This window comes from Ceratotherium simum, chromosome 3, assembly GCF_057802395.1.
Source record: "Ceratotherium simum simum isolate JZ-2026a chromosome 3, ASM5780239v1, whole genome shotgun sequence".
NCBI classification, from domain to species: Eukaryota; Metazoa; Chordata; class Mammalia; order Perissodactyla; family Rhinocerotidae; genus Ceratotherium; species Ceratotherium simum.
In genome coordinates this window covers 39,426,534-39,447,371 of record NC_141902.1, presented here as the reverse complement: position 1 = coordinate 39,447,371, position 20,838 = coordinate 39,426,534, and the positions used below count along the sequence as shown (strand labels likewise).

The window sequence follows — 20,838 nt, the reverse complement described above, 5'->3', positions numbered from 1 at the left end:
GGTAGATAGATTAAAGGCGGTGTATAAAATAAAGGTGGAATGTAAAAGATAGAATAATGCTAGCAACAAAAAGGCACAAACCATTGCTGCATGTAGCAAGATGGATGGACCTCAAAAACATGCTTTGTAAGAAGCCAGATGTAAAAGACTACATACTGTATGTTCTCTTTATATGACAGTCTAGAAAAGGCAAAACTATCAGGGTTGCTTGGATGGCAGTGGGAATTGACTGAAAGAGGATAAAGGTAACTATTTGGAGTGGTGAAAACATTCTGAAAGTTGATTGTGGTAATAGTTGCATGACTGTATACTTTACCAAACTTAAGGAAATGTATATTTTTACATGGTGAATTTTATTATGTAGAAATAATAGTTCAAAAAAGCTGTTAAAAAATTGTAAACAAATTTTGTCAAGAGAATAGTCTTAAGTAAAAAGAGGGAAAAATAGTTGTAACATAGGATAAACATGGGGTTATGGGCCGGCCCCGTGGCTTGGCGGTTAAGTGCGCGCACTGTGCTGCCGGCGGCCCGGGTTCGGATCCCGGGTGCGCACCGACGCACCGCTCCTCTGGCCATGCTGAGGCCGCGTCCCACATACGGCAACTAGAAGGATGTGCAGCTATGACAGACAACTATCTGCTGGGGCTTTGGGGGAAAAATGAATAAATAAAATCTTTAAAAAAAAAAAAAAAACATGGGGTTAATATTGTGTTGTAAGGAGCTTACCCCTTTGAGAAGAGAAATTCTAAAATCCCTATACATAAATTGGGAAAAGACAGAAACAAATTCCTTAAAAAGAGGAAATACAGATAACTATTTGAAAATAATAGAGTCTTGCCAATAAGTGGAAATTAAAACAAAAGTTCAGTACCATTTTGATTTATAAAATTAGCAAAAACTTTTAAAAGATTTCTCAGTATTTTTAAGGGTTCTAACTGAGTAGTATTTGGCATAGTGAGACTGTACAGTGAAAAAAATTCTTAGCCAGTTTTTCAAATTGAGGTATAACTTTAGTAAAGTACACAAATTTTAAATATACAGTTGGATGAATTTTTACATGGGTATACATTTGTGTAACCACCACCAAGATCAAATATAGACCATTTCCATCCCCCTGAATCTTCCCTCATACACCTTCCAGTCACCACCCCCCTCAAAGAATACCATTACTCTGAGTTCTGTCATTATAGATTATTTTAGTCTGTGCTTGAACTTCATGTAAATAAACCATACTACTTGTATTTTTTCATGCCTAACTTTATCTCACCATAGTGTCTGAAGTTAATGTATATTGTTGCATGTACTAATAGTTCTTTTTTATTACTATATAGTATTCAATTTCACCTATAAAATTATAAAAGGATTTCACTTGAGTTACAGAGACAACATGAAATTTTAACATTTGGTTATATTTATTGTCTTTTTCTTTATTTTACAATTTGATACGTGGCATTTATATTTGTAATTCTGTGGGGGAAATTGAATAGTTTAAAAGACTGACTCTTTTAGGTATGAAAGAAGGTTGGGAGAAGAGATCAAAGGCTTTGACAGCTACAGCTTTTGTCATCCTACCCACAGCTTGTCCCATCCTACCCACTTACAACCATCTTGACTTCAACTTCTGTATCCAAGCCTGTTCAAAATCTTCACTTGGGCCTTTAGTCACTTAGTTTCATTCAGCAGCAAATCTTGAGCACTTACTATGTTACTGGCCCTATTCTAGGTTGTAGGTAATTAGATTTGCTAGTATAACCCAGTCCTGGAAATTCATGGAAATAATTTCTTGAAGGTCAAAGCAAACTCTTATTTAACCTGGATATGTATCAAAATTACTAAAGAAATTTTTAAAAATATACATATTCCAGAGCCTACTGAATTAGAATCTCAGAGATTGGGGTGAACTTGGAGTTCTATATATTTTTAAAGTTTCTTGGGTAATTTTGGACCAACTAACCTGGCAGTGGTTTGAAGGATGCGTTTGGGAGCTATTGAATTAGAGAATCAGTTGTAGAAAAGCACATATTTGCTTAATGCAGTTATCCAGTATGCACCTATAATCTTCATTTTCCTTTTTAGATGTCAAATGCAGCTTTAATTTGGCTATTCAATTTAAGAGGCTAAGACCCAATTCATAGTGCCCTTTGAAGAATTTCTATATTCCAAATTAGAAACATGGGTAACATTATTAGAATTTTTATTTGTCTTTGATATTATGTACAGCTTGAGTGTCTTTGGCCACATATTTCAAAGGAGAAAAAAATCTAAGATAGTCTTCTACAAAATAGAGGATGCTACATTTTCTTCCTCATAACAATCATTTCACACTCTGCTTTCAGAAGAATTGTTTTCACATTTTATTCGCCTGTTAACCACTGCTGATTAGGTGTTGTGTACTTTTTATCAGACACGAGAATGTGTGGAGCAGTTACAGCTGGAAGACCGGGTTCTCTGCCTCCACAGTAGATGGCGAATCCTCTATGCAGGATTGGCAAATGGCACTGTGGTCACCTTCAACATAAAGGTTAGTGGTTGGGGAGAGAAGGCTGAATTCCCATGCCACTTGAAAATAATGTGAGTGTGTGTGGGAAGAAGTAGAAGGCAGACATTTTCCTGTTTTCTTGTGTGAGAAAGCAACAGAATTAGCTGCTATTCAAAAACTGTTGTCTCCTGGTATAAGTGAAACAAGATCCTGCATTCTGTCTGCTGAGGCCCAAGTGTGCCAGGACTAAAATGTAACTCTACTAAATTAAACCAAGCTTGACGATTTGGGGCCAAATAATGAGTCACAAGTTAAACTGGTCTATCTCATTTTAAGAATGACACCATGAAAAATGAGCTTAAATTCCTTGGAGTATGACATTGATGTGGTTTGGAACTGATTTAGGGTTTCATGAGGGTAGCCTCTTCTGTGAAGTGGACTAAGTCAGAGGTTTGCCTTCATGCCCACGTGGACTCATTCTTTCCTAACCCTAAGATAAATTCATTTATTGAACAAACCTTTATTGAGCATGTGTATGTGCTAGGCCCCAGGATAAGGTTTAGGAAATGAGTAGGGACCGGTTCTTGATGGCCCCATGTGCTTTGTTAATGTAATTGGACTGCCTCTTGTAGGCTTTAAAGTATGAGCAACATGGTCCAAATTGTAATTTAGAAAAAGTCACTCTGGAGTTGATGAGATTGGAAAATACTGGTATCATTAGAGGCAGGGAGACCATTTAGGAGGCTTTGTAATGGAAGCTGACATGAAAGGTTAGACTAAGGATGAGGAGAAGAGAATGGATAAAAGATGTAATCTCAGAGGTGGAAGTGATAGGTTTGGTTACTAATTAGTTGTAGCCTGTAGCCCAAGGTCATCTGGTCATCTTTTAACCGCATGTTAGAATGTTTACTATGTTATGCCCAGTTACAGTATCATTCACGTGTTTAGTGAGTACCTCCTATCTCTCCTTCCACATGCTAGCTGGAACTACTTATAAGGGATGCAATAAAATATGTTATGGTTTCTTTTTTTTTATTTATTTTTTTATTTTTTCCCCCAAAGCCCCAGTAGATAGTTGTATGTCATAGCTGGACATCCTTCTAGTTGCTGTATGTGGGACGCGGCCTCAGCATGGCCGGAGAAGCGGTGCGTTGGTGCACGCCCAGGATCCGAACCCGGGCTGCCAGCAGCGGAGTGCGTGCACTTAACCGCTAAGCCATGGGGCCGGCCCTATGTTATGGTTTCTGCCTTTAAGAAGCTTAAAATCAAGTTAGAAGAAATCTAGTATGTATATAAATTAAGTGCCAAGTTATTTGATTCGCTTGGTATGAATAGATCACAGAAGAGTAATTAGTGAAGGTTTTTGCATTCCAGTTGCCAAGTGCTAACAGCCTAGATTAGATTTGGTTAGGGCAATAAAAATGAAGAAGAAACAATAAATTTAAAATATTTTAAAGGATAGGGCCGGCCCCGTGGCTTAGTGGTTAAGTGCGCGCGCTCCGCTACTGGCGGCCTGGGTTTGGATCCCGGGCGCGCACTGACGCATCGCTTCTCCGGCCATGCTGAGGCTGCGTCCCACATACAGCAACTAGAAGGACGTGCAACTATGACGTACAACTATCTACTGGGGCTTTGGGGGAAAAAAAAAGGAGGAGGATTGGCAATAGATGTTAGCTCAGAGCCAGTCTTCCTCAGCAAAAAGAGGAGGGTTAGCACGGATGTTAGCTCAGGGCTGATCTTCCTCACAAAAATAAATAAAACAATAAATAAAAAATGCATTTAAAAAAATATTTTAAAGGATAAAACTTGATAATTACCTAATTCTGTTCTTTTTTGTGAGATTAATATTATCAAAGATAGAAATTAGGAGCAGGACTTTTAAGGCAAGATGATGACAAGAAATTCAAATGGAAACGGTCTTTAAATGGTTGGAAAGCCCCAGAGAAGGTGGACCTCAAGACAGAGATTTGAGAATCTCTGCAGAGATGTGAATTTTGAAGGCTTGTGAGGGCTGGGCCTTCTCTGGTTTGCCCGTGCTCCTAGAATGTGGTGCTTCTGGGATGTCAACAGAAAACCAGGGCTGTTCAACAGGGCCTGGCCACCACTGGGCACTGAACTCCATCAGTCTGTCTCCCCAGCACTTCAAAATAGCTGAAATCGTGCTCAGCTCTGTAGGTTCCCAGCTGCTACTTTGTGCTTAGTTTCTGGGAGTTTTACCCCATACCTGCACCTGAAGTATGTTTTTAGAGGTTTTGGGAAAGTGAGAGACTTTCTGAGCAAGAATGATGTGGGGATGAGGGAAGCAAGTCTAAAATCTGAGGTAAACGATTGTGTGGGAATTCAGGATGTGATCATGCACTCTGACTGTTACAAAGGCTCTGTAGTCCACTAAATGATGTCGTGAGAAATGACATAGAACCAGAAGTCAGAAGAACGTCAGAATAGCAGAAAGGTGGTGAATGGGAGACTTACTGAAATTGTCTAAGAAAGTAGTTCTCAATAGAGAAGTTTGGAAACATCATGACTAATAGATTGTATAAATTTTGGATGACCAAAGGGAAAACAGTGAAAGAGTTCCTGGGCCTGTGGCATGGAAAATGTATTAAAGTATGAAAAAAAGGTTGATCATTCATTATCATTAGCTTAAGGGAAGTGAGAGAGGGCATAAAAAGAGAACCAAGTTCTAATTATGATCAGGATAGTGTGGGTTGAAGTTAGACATGAGTTTATAATGTTAAGACTTTGTCCCTGTTGGAATGGGAGAAGAAGGAGTCCTGAACACAAAGAGAGTTGGAATGGGAATGGCAGAGGTTGGGAAGTTAAAGATAGGGAGTGGGTATGAGAATTTAAGTATAGGTAATAGAATTTAGAGTCTGTATCAAGGTAGTGATTTTGGTTATTTTGAGATTTTCCAGCTTAGTTGCTTTTACTTCATATAATGGCTTATTTTTTCAGAACAACAAACGACTTGAAATCTTTGAGTGCCATGGCCCTCGGGCCGTCAGCTGTCTTGCCACAGCTCAGGAAGGTGCCCGAAAGCTGCTGGTTGTGGGATCTTATGACTGTACCATTAGTGTACGCGATGCACGGAATGGACTGCTCCTTAGAACTCTGGAGGGCCACAGCAAAACCATTCTTTGCATGAAGGCAAGTATAGTGCAAGAGAACAGGAGTTAGTTGTCTGGCACAAATAGAAGGGTTTGAATGACATTGCCTAATGCCTTATTTAGAACGCAGTCATCTTGAAAAGAGCGAGGAGATTACAGTCCTTTCCTTTAGGCCTGGGTCACCAAGGGATGTACTATTTTTTAATATATTAACTGAGAAAAAATAAAAGTGTGTCTTATTATAGAATGTAGATATACTCTGTTGCCCTTCTAGGCTACTTCCTAATCATTCTGAAGAGGTAACCAAATAATATGTTGTCAATTCATCAGAGTGCCTGGTGGTAGGATGTAAGTTTCTGTTCAGAAAATTTGAGAAATTTACTTTATACCTAGTTCATGCTCATCTCTAAATGGGATGGAAATTAGAATTTGTCAATGTGCATTACAAGGTGCAGAAGAAACTCAGAACCTTATACCGAATGTAATGTAACTCATTGAATTTTTTTCTTTAAGGTGGTGAATGACCTTGTGTTCAGTGGCTCCAGTGATCAATCAGTCCATGCCCACAACATTCATGTAAGCCGTGTTGGTGTAAAGAAATCTTTAATAAAATGGTGGTTAAAGCTTGAAGGATTCCTTAGATTGCTTGCAATTTAAACTAAGCCCTTTTTCCAGGGAAAAGCTTAATGATGATCTCTATGCATAAGCTCTGGGATAGCATTGAGCACCCGAGAAATTCTGACCTCATCAAAATTTTTAATGGGGGGCGGACTCAAAGTTTATGTAAGGTTTAGTTTGAATACCTCATTTTAACTTGAGATAAACTGAGCATCTGAGGCTCTAAGAAAGTGGATATGATACATAGTTTAAAATAGAACAAATAAAAACAGCCGAGAGACTGTGCTCAGGTCATAGAGGCAGCTCTTTGAAGCTCAGTTCCTGGTCTCTAAACCTGGGGATAATCCACCCTCAGGGATTTGTTGTCCAGATCCAATGAAATGGTAAAAGTGAAAACACTTCGAAAGCTATAAAATACGTATAGATAGAGTGTGGCCCTTCTCTTTCTGTGACACTAGGTTCTCTCCATCAGGATACATTTCATATATTTTTGTATAGGTAACAAATGCTTGTGAGAGTACTTCAGCTGTTAAAATTAGTACAGCCACATGTGTGTACAAACAGCCTCAGAATTATGACTTTTAGAATTATGGCATCGTAAATATCAAAAGTCAAAAGGAATCTTGAAAGTCACTCTAGTGACTCTCATCTCTTTTCTGATACAGACTGGTGAGCTTGTACGGATCTATAAAGGTCACAATCATGCAGTGACTGTGGTGAACATCCTGGGAAAAGTGATGGTGACTGCTTGCCTGGATAAATTTGTTCGTGTCTACGAATTACAGGTAGAATTTAGATCCAGTATTTTGCTTGAATGATTTGGGGAGATTGTCTATTTTGTGGTGTTGATTTTTTTATGTAGTAAGTCTAGGGTAGAACCCAGGAATCTGCATTCTTCACACGTGCTCTGGATAATGATGAGGCAGCTGGTCCATAGACTACACTTTCAGAAATACTGCTATGAGATGTATGGTTCGGCTCACAGGTGTCAAAACTTAAATGATTTCTGGAGAGCAACATAGTCTCTAAAATCTGTCTAGTTCTCCTTGTGTGCAATTTCAGATTTGAGACTTTGACACTTCACAGAAATTGGTTTTATTATTTCCAATTACCAGCTCTTCCCTTGAGGAGGAGGATTTATTAGAAAGACGGCTGTTAGATTATATCTCTGTTAAACTGCTACTGGTGCTTCAGCTTGGTACCTCAGGTGTAGTTTTAAATCTGCCATAGGCCTTCAGGGACAGTGCTTATTAAACACAAGGTATAGATGACCTTAATTCTCTTTCTGTTTTTTTCCTACACCTAAGTCCCATGATCGATTGCAAGTTTATGGAGGACACAAAGACATGATTATGTGTATGACCATCCATAAAAGTATGGTGAGTATTATTTGCCATGTCACATATTTGCCTTTGAATGTGTTTAGTAAAAATTCTGCAAACTGATAATAATGTTACTACCTGTCACTTCCAAAAATGACATCTGTTTCTGATATGCCTCATTATTGAATGCTTTTCTATCCCTTGGCATTATAATATTGAGAAGTAACCCAGTAACATTGTTGAATATTCCATTCTCTATTAATAGCTAAAATCTAATCCATCATTAAATAGAAGATAAATTTAAGATGTTTCCAGAAAAAATTGAGTGGTGCTTTTTCCAGAGATATTATGATCTGAACAGAGCATTGAAATAGAGTCAGGAGATTTGGCCAGTGTGGCATAGTTATAGCAGACCTAAAAGTAGAAGCTAACTCATTTAGCGCTGCTAATCCTTGATTTATTTTATTTTTAAATCATGGGGTTGAACCAGAATGGATGTTTTTCAAACTCTGAGCAGAAGAACCCTTTGTTCCAATGAAATACAGATGCCTAATGTGTAATGCCCAGTAGAAGCCGGAGCTACACCAATTAAAGTATCAGTGGGTGCCTCCAAGCCCTGCCACTTCTGCTCTCAGCCACAGTCCCAAGAGTGGCTCTTTAAGGAGCACAGCTTCGAAGTGTTTAGAAGATCTAGAAGATCCTTTCCCATTGTGGTACTCTGGGGCTGGTTTTGGTTTTGTGCTTTCTTATTATAGCTGCCACAAGTAGCTTTTGACTCTTATTTTGAAGGTGTTTTGTAGTTGTTTTTTTGTGTGTTGTTTTGGTCTGACACGATAAACCTCTTTCTCTAGATTTATACTGGTTGTTATGATGGCAGTATTCAGTCCGTGAGGCTAAATCTGATGCAGAATTACCGCTGTTGGGTAAGGAGTGAAACTTGCCTTGTCACCAGACTTCGATGTTGCTTAACCCTAGGCTCATTTATAGATCTTCATTATCATCAATTTAGCATTTTACATATTTGAGCATCTACATTATGCCTTCCACTGCAGGACAAGGAAGCTTATTTTTAAAAGCCATACATAAAAAGTTTCTATACTTTTTTAATGAAAAGTCTATTTTAAGATTAGATATGAAGTATATTTAAATATTGTCCACTTAAAGAGTATCTCCTTGGTGGTTTTTCTTTTGTTTTATTATAAAATCAGTGTGTTTTTACAAAAATATCAACAGTACAGAAGTATATGAAATAAAAAGTGGAAGTGCTTACTTTCATTACCTGCCCACTGTACTATACCCATTCCTCAGATGTTACACATATTAATAGTTTGGTTTGTGTCCTTATTGGTTTTTGAGGAATAGGCAAAAATTTCTATTCTTATGGTTCTAAACCTCAGTTCACTAGGCTAAATTGCTTGGTTTTTATTTTGGGGTGTGAGCTGATGATTAACTCTCAAAACTTTCACACTGTTCCTTATAAACCTTAATTTGTTCATCAGTTCTAATATTAGTAGTGACCAAAGAAAAGTTTATAGCACTGAATTTTTTTTCCCTAAACCCTAACTTCTTTTTCAGCATTGATGAAATGAACACTCTCCATTTTTAAATTTGATTTTAGGTTTGTCCACAGCCTGATTACTTTTCAGCTTTTTACATCTCACTATCTTTGATTTTTAGTCTTCTCAGTGAAGGCAAGCAAAATCTAGTACAACAAGATCCAGAATATCCAAATAGTTAATTTATCTAGAGAAATGGGGAAATTCCTTCCGGTTTTAAAGCTAGAGGGACAGAATAGTGCTGACAGAGGAAAAACTCAAATTCGCTTTACTTTTTAGAAATGAACATGTTAGAATCCTAAGATTTATTACAAGCAAGTCTGTAGGGAAAAAGCCACGACAAAGAGTCTTTATGCTGTCTGACTAACAGGTGGAATTGGGCCACATTTATAAGTAAAGGTACAGTTAAAAAAAAAAAAAAAGTAGGTGATCACAAGACTGTGATTCAAGTGGTAAAAATTGTGAGTAAAGTAGTCAGGCTTCCATGACAAACCCAGTTTTCTACAACAAATGTTTCCAGGAATACTGTTTTCTTTATCAGACATTTTTATTTTCAAGTTTACAAGTCAACAGTTCTTAGAGTTGTTAAAAACAACCCTTTCAGTATTATAGGAAAGCTGTTTGGCTTTTTAAATAAATGGACTAAGAGACTCATTTTACGATGGCAAGATGAAGAATGAGTATTGTTTAAATTGAATTTCATGATAATTTGTCAATATTTGCTAACCTTTTCCTTATGTAACAATGTAATGGTTGTACTTAGTGCTCTGCCTTCTCAAAATAGCAAAGTGTCAGAAGACTTTCTGATCTTTACAAGGTTCCTCATTATATTGATAATTAATTTGGTTGCCCCAGCTGTTAAATTTTCTAGCCAAGAATAAATTAAAGAATAGGGGCTTACTTTTTGCTTCCGCAGTACTTCTGGGATACAAGTCAGGAATGTGCTGATTGCTTATTTCCTGTACTCTTTTTAACTTACCCTCTCCTTCTTTTTCTCTCCAGTGGCATGGTTGCTCTCTGATATTCGGTGTTATAGATCATTTAAAACAGCATTTGCTGACTGACCACACGAATCCGAACTTTCAAACTCTGAAGTGTCGCTGGAAGAACTGTGATGCTTTTTTTACTGCTAGGAAAGGATCCAAACAGGTACATCAGTGGGACTTGAGGTCGACCAGGGTCGACTGCTCAGACCAGGATTCGGTAAACCTTTTTTGCCTTATTAGAATGTTCAAAATTGCAATAAAAAGGGAGAGTCTAGGGATTTTTCTTTTTATTATGATTCAGAGATTTGAGGGATAGCTTAATGAGGTTTCAAAGGAAGAATTAGGAAGTTTTTGAGAAAGAGCCTAAAGATAATGTTTCAAATCCAGTAACTGAACCTAGAGGTTTATTACAGTGCTCTTGTGCCAAGACATGAACTCATCTTTAAGTGCATAATTTCATGTAAATTGGCAAAGTGCTGGGTCCTAACTGTCTTTCATGTATGGGTCTTAGAATGTACCCAAGAAGCTTTCCTTGGCTTTGACTTGCTCTTGTGCTACTGCAGACTGTCTCTCATGGGCTCTTTTCCCTTTATTCCTAGGATGCTGCAGGCCACATTGAACGACATGCTGAGGATGACAGCAAAATTGATTCATGAAGTTTTTTGCCTCCCATGTTGGGAAGTCATTAGTTGAACTAATTTCACATCAGCCCCTCACACAGGCCAATCTCTTCCCTTCCCCAGTGAAGCAGGGAAGGAGAAAGGGGTTACTAGCCAGGCTTACCACTAGCCTAAGTCTGGGCAGCTCTATGGGATGATAGGGTACATTTTAAGTTCTTGCTGGAGGTTTGTCCGATTTATCTGATTTTTAAGGAACCACACTCCTCTCGGACAGCATGGCGTATAGTAATTTATGCTTCTAGTGTTCTCCAGATGTTTATTAAAGATACAGATCTTAATTAGTTACCCAATTTGACCCTAATCTTAGTATATTTTATTGATTTCAGTTTGTGATTTTTAGTTTATGTTCTTATGATGGTTTAAACCTATAGTCAGGCTTTTAAGTACAAGTTTGTTCAAATGCTAGATTTTGGGGATCAGTTTTGATTTCTCCACTTGTAATAACTGGGTATTTAAATTGGAAGCAAATAGTTTCCCTTCTTAATTAACAATTATGTGCAGTGTGTTTCAATATTCTCTTGCTTTGTAGATGGACGGAGCTGACTTTAAATGCTAAAGAGACACACAGTAGATTTTTAACAGTTAGAGTGACTGCTGATTATATTTTAGGAACTCAGACAGCAAATCACTTAATGACAAGTCCTTACAGACGGCACTCCGTATTGAACCTCTGTGTAAGATTTGGTAGAGTGCTCGGTTCAAGACAGTGCACAGGCCTAACGTCTACCTTGAAATTTTGCTGTTAGACCTGGGCCCTCACTGCTGCAGGTATTGTCAGGCCATTTGAACTGGAGGTGTCGCCTTTATCTCCCTTTCCAGTTTCTGACTCTGCAAGCCTACTGTGGGTTTGAAACCTTTTTGTTTGCCCCATTGCCAACCCCTATCTCTCCCACTATCTAGCTGTGCCTAGACTGATGGCAGCCATCAAATACTTCCTTTGGGCTCGCAGGTGCTTCCCCCACACCTGCAGCACCCAAGATGGGGGAGTTAGGATAAAGCATCTGAAGATAGTTTTTAGGGCCTCAGGCAGGCTTCCTAGAGACTGATTTATGAAACTGGTATCTTGCCTTCACCTCCCCACTAGCTGGGAAAGAAGAGTGGAGTCTGGTGAAGGTGAAGACTATACCTGTCCATTGAGAGCAGCCGAATTAACAAAATCTGAGTGAGGCTGCTTTGTTATTGGATTTTCTCTGGACTCTTAGAAGGAGCAATAGAAGTGTTGCTTTCCAGCCTTTTCTTTCTGGATTCTCAAAACTCTGAAAGATTCTTCAGAGAGATAGAAGAAAGGAAAAGAGCCCAGTGTCACATACAAAGCTTCGGGATGTGAAGCCTACTATTTTCTAGGAGTGCAGGGCATCAGGTTTATGTCCACCCCTGTTAGTGCACATGCATCTACTCACATATCTTCACTCAGGCTCTAGGGCAGGGGGACTTCACTGGGTGTTCATGGCTAGGTTTTAAGAGGGTATGCGAACCCCCTGAAGTTGTATGCAAGACTAAGTATGTGTTCTTTTTTTCCAGGAAAGGCTCCAGTGGTTCTTACTAGATCCAAAAAACGTTAAGAACTAATCTAGGAGCTACTACTAGATAATGAATGGCCCCACAAGTTATTTACTTCTGTTCCTGTGAATGGGAAAACTCTTGTTGACGACACCATTGAGATTTGCATGATAGTTGAGAGGGAACAGAGAAGATCCTATTGCAGAAAGTGTATTTGTGCTGTTTCTGCATGAGATAAGAAGCTTTTCCCACCTCTCACCCCCATTTCCTGTATGGGTGACCAGAGAAGCTAGGCTGTTCTGTGGGTTTGGGAATGGTGATTTCCCAGGAAAGTACATGTGGGTTTATTGCTAAACCTAGCCTTTTTCTCTGGCTGTAGTGAACACACATTTCCACGTTGGCTGGGCAGTGTGCTAAGAAAGTCTTGCATGCTCTGTTGCATAGGTGCCCTTCTGTCCTGTTTCCGAGGACATGTCTGAAAAAATGAGAGTGGTGGAGCCTTGTACTGAGGAAGGGGGTATGTGAGGTGTTGGGCAATCGTAGGGAACCTTTGAAGGTATGAACAGACCGATAGAATCAGTAAGAACTGATTTGGTAGAATCCTGAACAGTCTGTCTGCCTTTGTGTGTGCAATTGTGAATGTTCCTTCTACGAATGTATGCACGTGGCCACCTATACTTTTAATACTTTTCCTCATTTCACAAAAATTTTCTTTGAAGCAGTGGCAATAATGTCTTTGTTTCAAGAATGTGTAAAATTCGTTTAACACCAGGTTGGTGTTAAATGAACTGTTCTAGCCCTCTGCTTAGAAATAAAGGCACCATAAGCATCTTGGCTGCTTATGGTTGTGTGTTATTACTTTTAAGTGTCTTGAAAGTTATGCAGAACTTTGGCCATTTTTAAGTCTTCTGCAATGTCCTGCCTGATTCTAGCCCTCTGTCTCCTCTCAGAGAAGAGCTGTGGCTCAGGGATTTGCGTTGACTCTGGTATTACAGTACTTGACAGGTACTGTATACCTGACAGAACCCGACTCGTAAGGAGTTGGAAACCATTTTTAGAATGTTATTTTAATTGCCTGTGCCTACTTCTAACAGCTCGAAGCCAAGAAAATGATAGTATAAATCCTTGTGTGTGCATATGCTAGTGTTTTAATGGCAGTTTGTTCTGATAAAATATCAGTCACTTGAGGTTTTATCCTGAAGTTTTTAATCAGGTTCACAATGTATTTTGGCAGACTCCTCTACTCAGTTATAAAGCAGTTAAACACAGTGCAAACAAAACTCTAAGAGCAAAGAATGAGCTTGACCTGATGTTACTTGAATTTGAGAGAATGTCCTTGCTACAACACTCTTGCTTTTGTGGGGAAACGTTTTTTCTGCCTCAGAAGAGTTAGCAGTTGGGTGTTTAGCTCCTGACCTACCTATAATTTATAGGCAGTATTATTGCTGTTTAAGTGATTATTTGCCTAACAAAGGTGTGGGGTTTTGGTGGGTTTTTTTTTTCATTTTTTTTTTTCTTTTTGGTACATTATACAGTGGACAACTTTAGTGACCAGGTATGTGAATGATTTGGTGGAGTAGGCGTACGACCCTTAGTGGAATGGTATGGTATGTTTTATGGAAGAATTCATTGGAGGGGAGATCAGAGTATATTGTGAAGTGGGATTTGAACAGCACATACCCTCTGGTTTGCTCAAATAACTGCGATTTATATATGCTGACTTATAAATTTTGTTCCTGTTAACTAAAAGAGAGCTCCTAGAACTGCTATGAAGGCCATGCCTGCCACATTGATAAAATAGTGATATCATCCTTGCCCGCAACCATCAGGATCCTCAGGATTTCAGAGAAGCTGTCTAATGGATAGGAGAGAAGCTGTGGTGGGGGTGATTTGGGCTACACTGAGTTTCATATGCAAGTGGATGTGAAATCCTGATGTAAACCAAACCTGCCACTTATCAGACAGTAACCTCTAACCTCACCTCCAACCCCCAAGTACGTGGCCCTACTGGGTCACATGGAGACTGAAGTTTCCCAGATTTGCTCTAAATTCAAGGTAGTAGCCCACTTGAATTGGGGGGTTAGGGGGAGTCAAGGAGGAGAGGCTGTTGAAGACCTTTCTCCTGCTTAAGAGACATACATGCCCTAGAGCTGCTCCAGCACCCTTGGTCTCTGAAATTCTTTTTATATTGAATATGGTTTAGAAGAATGAAATCAGATGACACTTGACTGCAAAAATGTTTATAAGCAAATAGCTTAGCCTTCTTACATTTTGGTATAAAGCTGTGAACTTCCTAACTTTATAAAGCAAGATATAAAGCAAATACAAGAGGAAAATAAAGTAATTTTACTAATTGTTTACTTTTGTTACCTTGTCTGCGTATTTGTAGCCAAACCCTTCTTTTTCCATGTTGGTATAGAGAGCAAGAAGGAAAGTGGGTAGAAAACATAAGATGGTTATAGATATGCCTGGACCACGGTCCAGTTAAGTTTGGCAAACAGCTACATTTAAGGATTTGTCCATGGTCATACAACAGGTCAGTTAGTGAGAGGAGCTAGGATTAAAAACTACATCTCTGCTCCATTGCACTGGGGTAACTGGCCCTTCCAGTTATAGCTGACCCATTTATTCTTGATGTTCTACATACCAACAGCTATTCCTTTTCCTTTCCTCATATATCTTGGAGAGTATCTGAGTGCTTCCTATGTTCAAGAAACAGCAATAGGCATGGTTAAAGTGGGGTTTGGGTTTTATTTGTGTGTGTGTGTGTCTTCCATTGTCGTATTCTGAAACTAGGCCTCTCTATACGCTATAGGTGAGTGTAAGATTGGAAGCTACGTAGCACTGCTGTGGCTGACATCAAAACGTGAGAAAACAAAACTAGCAAATCAGCCTTACATGTGCCTTTATTTAGATCAGCTTTTTTCAGAATGCAGCCAAACTTATGAGTCAGACAACTCAAAGTATCCAGCCTTCTTCCACTGAGCTAGTTTACCCTGGAGCAGGCCCATTCTGAAACAATCAGGCAGAATCAGGTGCTAGTTTAGTTACTGTCCCATGAGTGGGAGAACATAAGGTGATAGAGGGCTGTAGCGTGAGGAAGTGCTGAGTGCCATTGCCAAATGCTTCTGCGAACAGCCTCGGGCAAGCTAAGGAGAGCATTTGCTTCAGAGCCAAGGTCGCTCAGATTCCAAGCAAAGCTCTCAGCTGGGCTACAACTAGCTGAGGCAGACAGAGACACTTGCCTCCATGTGGCAAAGGGACAGAGTTGTTCCCCCTTCCTCGTTCCTTAGCTAGAGGGTCAGTCTGGGCATTACAGATGGACTGATGCCCTGAGGCCAAGTGGGGAGTGAAGTGGAGGAGGAACAAGACTGCCAGGCGCCCGGAGGCCTGCTAGGGGTGCGGTTACGGCATTCTTGGAGGTAAGTGGCTCTAGCTGTGTTGGGTGAAATTGAAATCCTGAATGATGTGCATGGCCTTGGATGAGGCCAGCTTGGTTCAGGCATACATGGTGAGCTGCAGCCACTGAAAAAAGAAGTCCCGAGATCAGAATACAAACGAGAAAAGAGAGCCCAGCCCTAGGGATCTTCCAGGAAGGGAAAGAGACAGCCCCAGCATGCCAGACAGCGGGAAGATTTTCTAAGCAGCAGCAGTTTACTGCATCCTTCCCCCAGATCTCTCCTGGGAAGGTACATGTTTTCTAGTATAAGGTTGTTTGAGGAGCTGAGGCCTCTTTGAAGCCATCCCCCAGTACTGAGCTTCCCTTATTTTCCTTTCCTGTCCCATCCCTCCTCCACCATTTGGAAGTGAGGGGCACACAGTGGGTCTGGTCTGCCTCGTTGATTCCTCCACCTTGAATTTTAAGGTACAGAGGGAGTGTACTGCTTCTAGTAGGCTTTACCTCTAGAACATTGAGTTTGATGATACCGTCTCCATCCTTGTCAAATGCTTTAAAAGCTCCTGTGTGGAAGAAAGCACAGGCCAGAGGCCAGTTATAGGCCCACTCTCCCTCCACTACTGTAACTTTTCTTAGGAGGACCATGAGGTAAGTGCTGTCCTTCAGCACACAAATCTGCTAGGCAGAGTATCACCAGTAATCCTCCCTTTGCCATCCCATTCTGAGCCTAAAGAGGGCCTTCGCCTTTGTTCAGCCTGGGTGGAGTCGATCAGAAGATATTAGGCTGAGATTCCCGCTGCCACAGCTGTCCCTGTGGGAGAGTGGGCAGGAAGGGCACAGGAGAGCAGACGAGTAGCCCCTGACTTACTGAACATGCCCTCCAGCCTGACAAAGCAGCAGATGAAACTGTCGAAGTCAATGTTCATGTGTTTGTCTGCATACCGCATGGTAATGATGTCGTACAGCTGTCTGTTGAGGTGGAATCCTGTGGAGGCAGCACGTGAGGAGAGGAAGTAGAGTGGGAGTCCTTAGGTCTGCATTCTATTTTCCCTGCCTCTTGGCCACTCTGTGGCTTGGGAAAGGAAAATGAGAAACCCTTTCTGCTTCCTTCTCTAGTAGGACTCTAGTGGTCTGGCTCTCCCCTGCCATTCCTGCCTCCACCAGCTCCAGTCCCCATCGCGGCCACCCTCTTTCTTCCCCAGCACCTGCGTCATTGACTGCATTCCGCATCTCATAGCTGTTGATGGTACCAGATTGGTCTGTGTCGTAGTGTTTGAAAATTTTCTGGCAATAGAAAATTTGAGGACAGAGGTCACACACTAAACCCCTGACTCAACCCCCCTTCACGCCCATGCTTCATTCTCATCCCACCTGCCAGTCCTTAATCTTCTTCCAGAGGTGATGGAACTCTTGCAGGTTCAGCCTCCCAGAGCCATCTGTCTGGAGGAAGGAGGTCAAGGCTACAGGGCACACATAGCAAAATCCCCCTGGTTTGGGAGAGGGGGTTTTTAGGGGGGCCCTGCAGGGAAGGTAGCCCCATAGGAAGGCTCTCTCCAGGATGTCCTGCCCACTGTGCTGTCCTGGTTTTTAACCTTCTCCTCCATACCTCCCCAATCAAAGTTAGTGCCTACTTTATACCCCAGAGAGCCTGCCTCCTAAGGACCACTTTTGTTGGGCAGGGCCTCTGGCAGAATCCCAGGCCTGAGGTAAGAGCGAGGCCAATGGCCTTCCCAACTTGTGCCACCTCCAGCAGCTCCTTTCACACCAGCCACCAGGATGTTCTGACTCAGGACCTCCTTAAGTGTTTCCTTGGATACAAATTTGGGCCCCTCTGCCTGACTGGGCACCTCTCAGTGCTACCCTGGCCCCCATAGGCTGCACAGGGGCTGATGACAGAGGGTTGGGAAGCGGTGGCAGGAAGGATACATCCATGAGAGCAATCATGCTACGGCAGGACTCCAGCGTGAACCCTTGTGTCTTCAGGTCCTTATCTGGGGTATGGAGAAGAGCGAGGAGCTATTTTCATATAACTGGACACACACACACGCACACCTGCCCATCCCCCACATACAGTTTGAGCCACTCACGTCTGTTCACAACTGTGTTAAGGATATTCTTGAGCTCATCTGCACTGATCTCCATGTCCTAGGAGGAAAGGAATAGAGAGTCACAGTTCAAGAGTACAGCAGCTGATGGAGCAGAGGCTTTGCAAAGCAAATCCCAGCTGTCCGTGTTTATGAAGTTCCTGTCAATGCTATTCTGTCACGGGGAAGATGGGGCTCTTCTGAGGAAGGCAGATACTGCATCTCCAGTTGTCCAGACTGCAGTGAGCAGCTCAGAGCAAAAGGCCTCTGAGCCACCCAGTGGATGTGTTGGTCCAAAACTCAACTTGTGGATTTCTATGCTATACACATATAGCCCTATTTCCACTAAAAGCCAAAATGACCTTGATGGGACAATAATGAAATGGCAGATTGAGCAGTTAATCAAAGGAGAGAATCTGTGGGAGTTGGGGTCAGAGGTACTCACGTCACCCGCTATCTGCCTGAAAATGTTCTGAAATTGCTGCTGTTCCTCACTTTCCTGATCAGTGTTGCCAGGCTGTGGCTGTGGAAACATGAAGGAAAACAGGTTCACGGGGATCAGGAAGATGGACAGACCCATGAGGAAAGTTCCTTCTGGGCTGAAGGAGATAGTGCCTAAAACAGCGCTAGGTGGCAGCAGGAGCTGGGTACAGGGGCACATGCTCTTCTTTCTTAGTTGAACCTGGTGAGCTGGAGTGAGAACTATCTAGGCCCCAGTGACCCTTCACTGCATACCTCACCAGCCCAGACATCCCAACCAGAGGAGATCGATTAGCCATGCAGACAGCCCCCTGGTCCTCTCCCCGCTCCCCACCGGCTGGAGCCCTCTGCACCATTTTGAGCCTGACCATCCCAACCAAATGAGCCCCAGCAGAACAAAGGGGGCCAGACCATTTGATACCTCCAGCTGCCTCTGTCATCAAGGCCAAGTCCTCAGAGGACCCCCCTCCATCCCCACTCCATTGCATGGCACTGCAGGATAGAGGAGGTGGCCCTGGATTTGTCTGATTCGTCCCTTAGCCTCACCTCCACTAAGCTTTATGTGACCACCTCTCCCTACTCCCATCTAGCACCCTCCCCTGAACTCTGGAGGATCCATTTCTGATGTCAGCCCTCCTCTACTACTGTTTTTTATCCCTCCATTGTCAGGAGCTTGACACCAGGAAACAGGAGTGGTTGTGTCTCAGGCTTTGCCTCCTCCTCCCCTCATTGCCTGGCTGGATAGGCTCCAGCAGGGAGGCTCAGCCTGTCCTTCCCAGGCCTGGGATGGGCTTGGGGTGGCTGCCAACCTCAAGATACTCACCCATGCAGCATCCCAAATTTTAGAACTTGATGAGAGAAAAGGTCAGTGGGACAAATCCAAAGCTCTAGATGTTAAAGGCTCACCCCACCCCACCAATCCTGAGCACCCCAAGAGCATAGGAGGACCCTGGTTGTGTGCCAGCCACCCCATTCATGCCACATGCTCAGAAACCTGTGGGGATTTCTCTTGCTTATCAGGGCTTGAGTTGCCCTCCTCTGATTCCTGGTCCACACCCAGTTCCTTGTTGCTGTTTGCTCTGTCCGAAACGAAGATGATGGGCTGGAGAGAGGAGGCAAGTGGGGCGGGGGCAGGAAGGAAGAAAGATTACAGGCCGAGCAGGCACATGGAGGCAACCTCCCTCTTGGAGCAGCTTTGTCCAGTGAAGAGGAAAAGAGCAGAGTTAGGAGCTCTTGAACCTCGGTTCAAGCTCTGTCTCTGCCACTAACAAGCTGTGTGACTTGGGGAAAGATGCTAAGACTCTCCGGACCTCAGTTCCTTATCTCTTCATGGTAGATTTATGAGGGTTCAACAAGGAAGGTAGTACATGTGAAAACGCTAAGAATGCTGAAAGCAGGGTGATCTAGTGCAGTGATTTTCAAATATTTTGTAGGCTTGTTTTTCAAATGGACACACTGTTCAAATTAAATTTCCCCAGAAGCCCAGTGTATATAGAGTCATTAAAAACAGGGCTTCTTTGCTTGATGAAGAGGGCAGAGCTCTTTTCCTTCAGCACTCCCATATCACCATGGCAGCTACTGAGGCACCTGCAAGGGACCTCTAGGACTCTGCAGAGAACAGATTGAAAAAGGACTTTGATTAGTGGCCTGGTCAGTGAATGAGAGGTCAGAACACTGGGCTGGGATCCCAGCCCACCCCTCATGTATAAGAAATATCCTCCCTGGCCTCAGTTTACTCCTTCATTAATGCGGATGATAAAACCTGCTTTGCCCTTCCCAGAGGGCTCCCCTGGGGATCACATGAGAGACTGAGTGTACAGCTGCACTGCAAAAACATTTAAGATGCCGGCCGGCCCCGTGGCTTGGTGGTTAAGTGTGCGCGCTCTGATGCTGGTGGCCCGGGTTCGGGTCCCGGGCGTGCACCGAGGCACCACTTCTCCGTCCATCCTGAGGCCGAGTCCCACATACAGCAACTAGAGGGATGTGCAGCTATGACATACAACTATCTACTGGGGCTTTGGGGGGAAAAATAAATAAATAAAATCTTTAAAGAAAAAAACATTTAAGATGCTACACAAATATGAGGGATATTTTCAAGTCATGCTCATGCAAGTGAAGAGGATACGAAAGGGTGGAGAGCGGCTGCAGTGCTATGCAAATCCTGGCTGGTGCTGAACAGCCTGCAGGGAAAGCCAGAGGAATCGCAGGCTGTAGGGTCTGGTGGCTGCAGTGCAGAGAGCAGTGGGGCAGTCAGAGTCTCTCAGAGCAGAAAAGGAACCCGCCTGGTCTCCAAGTCCCCATCTGCCTTTCCACAACTGTTCATCTAGGACAACGCGAATGGACAGATCTGTGGAAACAGATCCTCCGGCTGTGGCTCCTGGTTGCCCCAAAAGCCCTGGCTTGCTCTGCCTTCTAAGCAAAGGGTCTTGCTCATGCAACTGATGCTTGTGGGGATCCCATAGCAAGTGTAGGTCATAGTTTGAGGGAGCATGTGTGCCCATGGACGTGGTGTGACTATGGGGCACCCCTGCCGGACACACATCTCTGGGCCGAAGTGTGGGTCTGGACAACACGGGCCTTGCGGTGTTAAGGGGCCTGCACCAGAGAGGTGAGGGCAAGAAACATGGGT

General features: G+C 42.5%; 2 protein-coding genes across 7 annotated transcripts in view; one reads left to right on the top strand and one right to left on the bottom strand.

Moving 5' to 3' along the window:
* Positions 1–14,608, top strand: part of ZNF106 (zinc finger protein 106) — a 61,613-nt gene extending 47,005 nt beyond the window's left edge. For all 3 annotated transcript variants that reach the window (XM_087425854.1, XM_004421468.3, XM_087425846.1), the window contains 8 exons: positions 2,405–2,521; positions 5,435–5,626; positions 6,100–6,162; positions 6,870–6,989; positions 7,512–7,583; positions 8,378–8,449; positions 10,085–10,231; positions 10,668–14,608. In XM_087425854.1, coding sequence (XP_087281980.1) covers positions 2,405–2,521; positions 5,435–5,626; positions 6,100–6,162; positions 6,870–6,989; positions 7,512–7,583; positions 8,378–8,449; positions 10,085–10,231; positions 10,668–10,724 — 840 coding nt within the window. In that variant the 3' untranslated portion in view covers positions 10,725–14,608. The remainder of the gene's footprint in view (positions 1–2,404; positions 2,522–5,434; positions 5,627–6,099; positions 6,163–6,869; positions 6,990–7,511; positions 7,584–8,377; positions 8,450–10,084; positions 10,232–10,667) is intronic.
* A 943-nt stretch (positions 14,609–15,551) lies between these two features.
* The window catches only part of CAPN3 (calpain 3), a 45,022-nt gene continuing 39,735 nt past the window's right edge, over positions 15,552–20,838 (bottom strand). For 3 of the 4 annotated variants that reach the window (XM_004421462.3, XM_087425878.1, XM_087425868.1), the window contains 9 exons: positions 19,204–19,311; positions 18,175–18,252; positions 17,733–17,790; positions 17,572–17,636; positions 17,017–17,085; positions 16,851–16,929; positions 16,514–16,630; positions 16,150–16,208; positions 15,552–15,773 (listed from right to left, as the gene is read on the bottom strand). In XM_004421462.3, coding sequence (XP_004421519.1) covers positions 15,747–15,773; positions 16,150–16,208; positions 16,514–16,630; positions 16,851–16,929; positions 17,017–17,085; positions 17,572–17,636; positions 17,733–17,790; positions 18,175–18,252; positions 19,204–19,311 — 660 coding nt within the window. In that variant the 3' untranslated portion in view covers positions 15,552–15,746. The remainder of the gene's footprint in view (positions 15,774–16,149; positions 16,209–16,513; positions 16,631–16,850; positions 16,930–17,016; positions 17,086–17,571; positions 17,637–17,732; positions 17,791–18,174; positions 18,253–19,203; positions 19,312–20,838) is intronic. The other variant, XM_004421466.3, reaches the window with a different exon arrangement.